This window comes from Stegastes partitus, unplaced genomic scaffold, assembly GCF_000690725.1.
Source record: "Stegastes partitus isolate 25-593 unplaced genomic scaffold, Stegastes_partitus-1.0.2 Scaffold90, whole genome shotgun sequence".
Classification (NCBI taxonomy): domain Eukaryota; kingdom Metazoa; phylum Chordata; class Actinopteri; family Pomacentridae; genus Stegastes; species Stegastes partitus.
Genome location: NW_007577821.1, coordinates 413692 through 422527, shown reverse-complemented (window position 1 = coordinate 422527; position 8836 = coordinate 413692). Strand labels below are relative to the sequence as shown.

Below are 8836 nucleotides of genomic sequence, written 5' to 3'. Positions count from 1 at the left end.
TTTGACAATTAAAAGGATGACAGATGACCAAAGGTATCATTTAAAGAGGCTGTTTTTCTGTCTCTGTGATCCATGTTTTGAATAAATACATATGTAAATGCTTTGAAACAAATCTCATGCATTATTCCAAACCCCAAATAAAGCCAGTGACAGGTTGAATAGATCAGTCATAGTCACCTGTAAGCTAGAGTCAACTGCTACATTCCATATGCACCACAAACTTGCACACAGAACCAACACTCAGACCATAATTCAAGTAAAAATGTGCACAACCCAGGACTGATAGCTTTGCCATTACACGAACCATGTCCAATATAAAGCCTAAACACTGATACAGTTGCTAAATATGAAAAAGTCCAGATAAGAATCTTGTAGACCTGTAGCTGTAAGAGACTGGTTACGTGTGTTTGTTGCTTTTTTTCTGCAAATAGTTCACAGTGAATGTTTCTGACATAGTTAGAAGTAAATACTGCTAAAATGTATGTAGAAAAGAATGTGTAACCTTAAGATTGTGTGAGAGGACAAGCAACGCCTGAGGCTGGAACCACATGTATCCCCGCTGGCATGAGCATGGACTCTACCAGACTCTTACAGTTGGAAATGCTTTTAAAGATGTATTTACTTTGCCTATCAAATTGCTTAACCTATATATTCATGAAATTACAATTCTCAGAACAATTCTGAGAAATCACAGAAGTCACTGCAAACAAAGTCATCACAAGACTGTGAGCCAAGACGAGGGACATCACTCGTTCTGCATAATTAAACCATCAGAGGATGCTAAAGTATCAATGGTAACTAGACATTCAATGTAAGAACAATATCCAACAACTATAACCAAACAAAACACAGAAAAGCCCAGGCGTAAGAACAGAGACAAATGGATAAGATGTAGGAAACAACATTCACAACAAAGGTCACTTTACATACGGGATCATCATTTTGTGATATGAATTATGTCCCAATGTCTTTTTTAATACATATGTGTGATATTCTGTTGTTGAGCAGTTGTGTGAAGCACTTTCAACTAACCAGTTTGAAGATCTTAAAGAAGTCCAGGTTCGCATAGAGGATGTCCTCAATCCTCTGCAGCCGTTGCTGGCTGAGAGCACACATAGCGTTGCGAACCCCATGGAGTCCCATACGACTGGGGAAGATGATAAAGCGCTCCAGCAGGGCCTGACTGCACGCTATGTCTTTAAGCTGCAGGTCTGGGATACCAAATGCAAACTAGACGAGGTGGATAGAAAGGGTGGAAAGTATTCGTGAATGTGTAATGCAAAATATTTTCAGTGGTGTATATTTCAAAGATTCAACATATATAATTGCACAGTAGTAAACAGGTTTTTTTTTTGTTTTTCTTTCTTTTTTTTCTTTTTTTATAAATATGGGTTTACAACACAATGATGCACCACAAAAACTAATCCCAACCATTACATTGAAGCCGTGATAGCCCAGTATCAGTCTAAACAGCACCTGTTCAAGTCGTATTTGTCCATTGATGAGCTGGTAAACAATAGATTCCGAGAGGCTGGCATCTCTTAACAGGAAGGCTGTGAGAACTTCATCATCCTTCAGAATATCATTTATCTTTAGCCCACGGCCTAAATGGAAAATCATAAACAGAGATAATGAAAGGTCAGAATCTCAAAAAACAATATTAACCTGACGGGTACTGGACTGCTCAGAGGAAATAATTTGGACAGACTAGCAGCAATTTGGTGTTGCAGGGAAGAGAACAATGAGCAGGAGGAAATGTGTTCGTACAGCTAGCCCTGCCAAAAGGTAAAGCTAATTTCGATGGAAGAAATATTAAGAATAATATTTCTTGGAAGTGTCTTCAGGCCAAGACCATAAATAATCCTCTGCATGGTAATGTAGAATAATGTGAATGTTACTGGGAAATAACAGATCAAACTGAAAAAAAGTGATGGGAAACAAGAGTTTATACACTAGCCTGGAATATCTTTATGTAGCTGTGGTATGAAATTATTGCTTCTGTCTGGTTAATTTAAGCATTAATAAATAAATAAAAACTTTTTAAAGGAAAAGTCTGAAGACCTCTGTTTTTACATCATCAAGAAAACTACACTCCAAAACAGCTAACCTGCTCTGAATACTCTCTCTCTGTTCAGATTACAGAGTCAAAAAAAAACAAAAAAACAGGCCTATTTAACATAATAAGCAGTGCTACTGTCTGACCGTTTTCCACATTTGCCCTTTACCTGAGATCACAGATGGGTTATTGCGTAAAGTGTCCATCAAGTTTGAGAAGGATGACATTTCATGCCAAAGCCGGCGGAGGTGCTGGACTTCTGTCTCGTTGAGCAGAAGGTCCTGAACATTAACATAGAACTGTGCCAATCTGGGGTAAACCAAAAAAAAAAAAACACTGAATGAAATGTCAAAAACAAATGATTTTAAACAAACCAAGCAATTACAAGTAAGGTTTAGAAGTGCTGATTTTGTGCTCACATTGAGTTGTTATAGTTGGACACAACACCTGGGGACTCTCCTCGGGTTGGATATCTGAAGCACGGGTTGTTGCTGTTGCAGATGATGCCCTGGATCCAGGGGAGAATCCCTGCTGAGGGCATAGCCTTGTTAGGGAAATGACCTGAAGAAACAGAAAATACACAGAGAGCATGTGAGGAATTGTGACTTCATTTTAAACGTATTTCCACAGAATTAGCATAAGTTATTCTTCCCACGAAAAAAATAAAATAAAACTCTGATACAAGTTGTGATCTAGTTTATATTGCTGATAGATCTTAGTCAGGAAGTTGTTCTTACACTCATGTTGTTGGTACAGTGGGTTGGCCTTCCTCAGCCACACCAGACCAATAAATAACAACATTGGCCAGAAGATCTCCACCAGGAAGCGAATCTTTACAAAAAAACAGGTGAAACAGTCATATACAGTGAATTACCAGAACACAAGAAACACTTACACAATACGATGCAGCTGCTACAAAATAAAACCTACAGGTTTCAATATTACTACATCAAGTTTTTGTTAGGAATGCTGTGTCAGACTGCTGCAAATAAAACTTCTGAGGCTGTAGTTTGCAGTGTTACTTTGTGTTTCTAAACTTTTGTCAGACCTAAGCATTTTTACCTTCTGTCTCTTGCGAAGTGTCCAATTTTTCCACAGTAACAGGCGGATTTGAGAGCCTGTCTTCATCGCTTTGCAGCTCAACCCCTAGAAGGGGTCATCAGACTGTGATAAACCTGCAGGTAACACAACCCCATTAGTGCTGACACACAGACATTGGACAAACTGGATCACATTACTGGTGATGAGGAGGACACAGGGTTTTTGTACTCTGGTCTATATATTTGGCCTTGATAACACTTGTCTTATCTTGGTCTGGGTGCCTATTTTATATCAGACCTGGACTTGCTTTGTCCATTATTTTTCATTACAAAGATATGGTTTACTTTTCTATGTCTTTCCACAACTTAATCAAAAAATGTAAAATACCTAAACTTCTGCATATTGATACAACTGTCAATATTGTTTCATCACTCAAAGCAAAAGCCATAAAAAAAATCCTCCTTAAAGAAAGGCATACAGACGTGTATTTTTGGAAATGTACTGACTTTGTGCTAGATTTTGATTAGAACTGGACTTGCCTAAAACTTCACTGTACCCGGCTTTAGAATGAACTTGGATTGGTTTAAGGTGGTCGTGACAGACCATCCTTGAAACTACTTCTGTAAAAGATTCTGCTGATGTGCTCCTGAGCAAATCCCTACCAGTTTATTGTGTGGGCATATGATGGCAAAAGGACACAGGAGTTTCCCCACAGGTGGAATACAGGCTGGTACAATAAAACTACTATCAAACACTAAGACCATATAACCTTGATGTCAAAATGTGAACCTGAATGATACACTTGATAGAATTTGAACCTCCTCTGTCAATCAGAATTATTCTAGAAGAGAAATTCAATTCAGAAATACAAGAAAAAAATGAATGCCAATGGCATTTACAGGTTATGCACTGATGGAACATCAGCGAATGTTGAACATGAAGAGTAATTTGTTCAGAGTGACATGTCCAATAGATTACTGCAGACTGCCAGACAGAGGATGCAGGGACATAAACACTTGTGTAGAAAAAACAATGGGGGAACTGTAAGACTAAAACAGAAGAGTGCAGGCTATCATTATGTGTCTGACTTCTCTGAAATCCCCTCATTACTCAAACAGTAATTACACGTGACAGAATTTCCTTGCACAAGCTTTGCAGAATAAATGTAGAAATTTTGTGGCACACACATATAATCATCAAAAAAATTGCTGCATCTAAGCAAGTAATATATAAATAGAAAAATCTATATAAAAACATTTCAAAAGCATCCACGAGGATCTGTCATGACCTTATACTAGAATTTAAATACAAGAAAAACTCAAAACAGTAATTAGCAACCATACACCTGTCAGCTCTTATATGATTATCCAACACATTACATTTTATCAACAGAAATATTGAAATATTAAATTCTGATGCTTACCTCTTATGGAAGAATAAAAAAGTCGAACAACATGTAGAGAAAAAGGGTTCACAAACAAGCTGAAGTAATGGAAAACATTAAGCAAGGTAGAAGAGCTCCGTATGACTCCTAGCTGCCCACTCACTCTCCTCTGCCTGCAGGTCAGCAGCAGTCCTAAGCTGATTGCTCTAATCTCCCAGCTCAACATGGGCAGGCAGAAAAAAGACAACAGTCATCCATTTTGAAGCAGAATTAGGGGGATATCTGCTGAAGAGGGAATGAAGATCATGGTGGAGGGAAACTGTCCCATCCTGAAGGTGAGGTGTGTTTGTCAAAAATGCATCAGCAAGATTTACCTGCACAGTCATTATAGGTCAATCTAGAAGAACGTCTTCCAGCTAAGAACCTATGGAATAAATTACAGCTTGGAGTCTGGAGTTAGAACTGATCAGACCAACAGAGAAGAGGGTTTGTTTCAAGATTTGTGACGCAAAGTGGAGCAGGTGACACGGGTAATTAGGCGAGGAGAATATGAACCCTTGACAGTAGCACATTAAAACTGCTTGGAACTACTGTGAACTATGTCTATAGCAGGTTTAGCCCTGGACAAAAAGTTAACAGCTCAAATAAAACAAGTTATGAAAAAAATCTGACAGGACGGGATCCATGGCTGAAAGACAAAATGCAATTATAAATAATTCACCTGAACAGTGAACAGAATGTGCATTTGGGTCTATAGGGGAAAGCACATACTTTGAGGCAAAAAGGTTTTCGAATGCTAGAATTTTTCTTAGTTTTTCTCTGTCTTCTAGCAATGCACCCTGAATGTCCCTGAGTTTCAGGCTGTTAGCAGCAAAAAAAACAAGTAATCTGAAAAAAATCATTTTGGGCTCTGGAAAATTAGGATGGTGTTTATCTTTTTTTTTTTTATCAGTATGTTCTGCCATTTAACAAACTAAATGACTACCTGATCAATAATTGTCGTATTATTAAAGATAAGGTCTGGCTCTGGCACTCCACTGTCTTGTTTTTCAATTTACCAAATACAACAAAGTAAAGCCAAAAATCTGAATAGCTCCAATGGCACTGAAAAAAAAAACATCCATGTAACAGTCATCATAAATAACACATTAAATAAACTCATGACTACACGGCTGGAAAACACTGCCAAAAATGAATCAAATGCAACCCTGGTTCTTTGAAACACAAATATAAGAACAAAGCTGACTTTTTGTTGATGAATAAATTCAACGAGGAAAAAAATCCAGTTTCAAGTTTTCTTAAGTTAAACATTTCTAAGGGAATAAATAGAAATTAAAAACAAAACAAAAAGACAATCAGAAAAGAAATAACAGTTTAAAATAACATTTTAATTTGCAGCAAGAACTATTGCATGCCATTTTTCTTCTGTATAGTCACAATGATTCAATGACACAAAATTATTGTGACAAGCACGGAGTATATATGAATGAATACAAAAAATGTAAACAGATACATATGGTTTACATACGGAGAAAAGATGTACCAATCACACACAGGCTACCATGGACACGTTTAAAGGTAAAAATGTTGAATTCTTAATAATCAAGAACCTCGTGTTAACAATACTTCCATCTATTCCTGTGAAATAAAACACAAAATATAACCAGTTTTAAAATTAAAGGCAATATAAAATGTACTTTTGTAACAAATTAAACATTGAACAAGAAAAGTGATAGGCTTATAATTCTTTACAGACAGAAATCCATTTTGTGGTTGGCAAATTTTCTTTGGCATAAAATTAGACAATTCATGCATTTTTTTTTTTTGCTTGCTTTGAATGCTAAGACCAACCACTGTTGACACCATGACTTTAACATGTAAAATTGAATATATTAGTACTTATAACACTTTCATGGTTTATTTTCACAGGGCTGCTTTTCCTCACAGTCTCAGCTTGTTGAGAAAAATGTTTGCCTCAGTATACACTATGGCACAGATACATTAATATTTACACACATTATACGTTTTTTGGTGTCAGACAAAATGAGCCTCTCTGTGCTCAAGCTCCTGCAGCCGCCGGGGTCGCAGTCTTTGGTAGATAGGTTTGGACTCACTGGGGCTGAGGTCGTCTGGGCTGCTGGGAGGTGGAGACTGGGAGGGTGAAAGGGTTGCAGAAGTCGAGACCCCGGGGTCAATGGCACTGTCGGTGGAGTCCTGTGACTGGAGCCGTGTCTCTGTGGGGCTTTTAAGGGCAGGGGACAGGGAGGCTACTTGGGCATGGCTGGTGGGGGCAAGTGAGGAGGTGCTGGTGGTGGTGGTGATAGTGGTTACTGTAGTAGTCCAGTTTGGAAGTGTCCTGGCTCTGTTAATAATGGAAACAGGGGGCTTGTAGAAAGTTCCTGGAGGAGGCTGCAGAGTCCTTGGTGCCCTGAGAGTTAATAGAAGGTTTGGTGAGCTGCTACACTCACTGACTGAATTTTCTGTGTCATTTTCCCTTTTAGACGTCCAAACAGGCCTGACCGGCATTGTGTAGGCGTTTCTTGAAAATATGGTAGTAACGCTACTTGTGGTAGGAACCACAGAGGCCGTGGTTACAGTTGGGCCAGCAGTGACAGGGACTGTTGCCTTTACAGGCTGTACTCCAGAGCTGGCAGATGGCAGGTTGGCAACTATCATAGCAGTCCTGGGTGTAACATCATAGTGCTTGTACTTCCTGTCCCACGTTCTCCTCTGCATAGTCTGAGTGTCTATAAAAGGAGTGATGTAGTAGGTGCTAACCCTGGATGAACCACTCTGGCGAGCCTTCTCTGGCTCTGGTATCTCCTGTATAGTTTCAGCGATGGTGTCCCGCACAGCAGAGCCTGCATCAACATTATCAGCAGTGTTTCGGTTATTCCTCTCACTGATCTGAGCAGGGGTGGGCAGGCGTTCCAGCGGCATGCTGATTGGTCGAGATATGTGTCTGGTGCGCTGGGTGCGTAGCTGGACCTTCGGTGACATGGAGGAGACGGTGGTGCTGGGACGGCCAAACACTAGGTTTGACCTTTGAACTTCTCCACTAGAAGTCTGGATTCCATTGAGTCTGTCCAAGGCAGAGACCTCTGTTCTGTCTGTTCCTGGCTGGGCCTCCTGCATCTCATCCAGGATGTGTGAGGATGGGATTACTGATGAGTATCTTTTGTAAACTTTGGCACTCTGAAAGAGGTATAATTAACAATCAGATTACAATTGCAGCATTAATAAAAACTAAACTCTGACTGTATTTTTTTACAGCCAGGAACCAGATTATCAACTAAATGCAGAATGTCCTGTCATATCTCCCCGATTTTAACATTGCTTCAGTGTCTGACCATTCAGCTTAGAATACTGAAAAAAAATTTTTTTTTTTTACTAATTATCGACAAGGGCATCCATGGTCTTGCTCCAGATTATACTAAAACTTTTAAACCCAGGCAGGCCCTGAGGTCAGCTATTGAAAAACTTTGAGCTGTTCCAGCGACCACACTGAAAACCAGGCATGATTATGCATTTTTAGTTACAACCCCTCAGCTTTGCCACAGTCTTCCCCTCAGCAAAAGATTGGCAGAAATAAGTTTGTTCTTTTTATTGTCATATATTTGTAGTGTTTCAATAACAATTTAAACTTTTTAAATGAAATGTGCGGGCTGCAGAGTCCACTGAAATTATAAGTCCACTGTATTGCTGTTAATGCTGGGTTATATGAACCGTGACCTCCTGCTAATGAATCAGTACGTTGTGGCACGGGTCTTCAACAGTTCTTTTTACCAAATGTAAGATATAATAGTTGTCAGTGACATTGCACATCTTTTACTTAGTGTATACTTTAACTGTGAGGCTGAATATTATGTCACTGAGTTGCTCATACTCTAGCTATAGTCACATTGTGAACAACACGACTCAAATGCAACTCACTTCTTTGATGTCCATCAGGGAGGTAGAGTGTCTGCCAAGCTGCCTCACCTTCTCTTGCGGGGTGAGTTTGGGGGATGCCTGGCTAGTGGTGGAGATGTCGCAAACAGGTGGGGGTGACACAGCAAACACTGTCTGAAAGTTTCGCACTAGTAGCTCCACCATCAGTGCCTGGTAGGGGTAGTCCACCAGGGAGGACAGGGACACCTCAGCATCTGTCTGTCGTGGCTTCACCAGTGTGGGGCCGAATATAATGCCAAGGTTACTCGCAGTCATCTTGTTCTCCTCCGCCTGTTCAGTGACTCTGTGGTAGGAAGAGTGATAATGAGTTTGATGTCTTTCTTTGGCTATTGTTCAAGTATTTTGGTCTGGATTTTGAGAAACAGTACACTGAATCACAACCAGAGACAGAGAGCAGAGCAGTA

The 8836-nt window shown here is 39.6% G+C and overlaps 2 protein-coding genes across 4 annotated transcripts in view; both read right to left on the bottom strand.

Annotated features, from left to right (window-relative positions):
- LOC103353952 (retinal-specific ATP-binding cassette transporter-like) overlaps nt 1–3184 on the bottom strand; it is a 39666-nt gene extending 36482 nt beyond the window's left edge. Inside the window, exons 1-6 of the mRNA XM_008277158.1 lie at nt 3119–3184; nt 2794–2887; nt 2476–2617; nt 2226–2365; nt 1477–1604; nt 1033–1230 (exon numbers count right to left, since the gene is read on the bottom strand). Coding sequence (XP_008275380.1) covers nt 1033–1230; nt 1477–1604; nt 2226–2365; nt 2476–2617; nt 2794–2887; nt 3119–3184 — 768 coding nt within the window. The remainder of the gene's footprint in view (nt 1–1032; nt 1231–1476; nt 1605–2225; nt 2366–2475; nt 2618–2793; nt 2888–3118) is intronic.
- A 2664-nt stretch (nt 3185–5848) lies between these two features.
- LOC103353950 (rho GTPase-activating protein 29-like) overlaps nt 5849–8836 on the bottom strand; it is a 36847-nt gene continuing 33859 nt past the window's right edge. For 2 of the 3 annotated variants that reach the window (XM_008277154.1, XM_008277156.1), the window contains 2 exons: nt 8415–8715; nt 5849–7676 (listed from right to left, as the gene is read on the bottom strand). In XM_008277154.1, the coding sequence (XP_008275376.1) occupies nt 6516–7676; nt 8415–8715 (1462 nt within the window). In that variant the 3' untranslated portion in view covers nt 5849–6515. The remainder of the gene's footprint in view (nt 7677–8414; nt 8716–8836) is intronic. The other variant, XM_008277155.1, reaches the window with a different exon arrangement.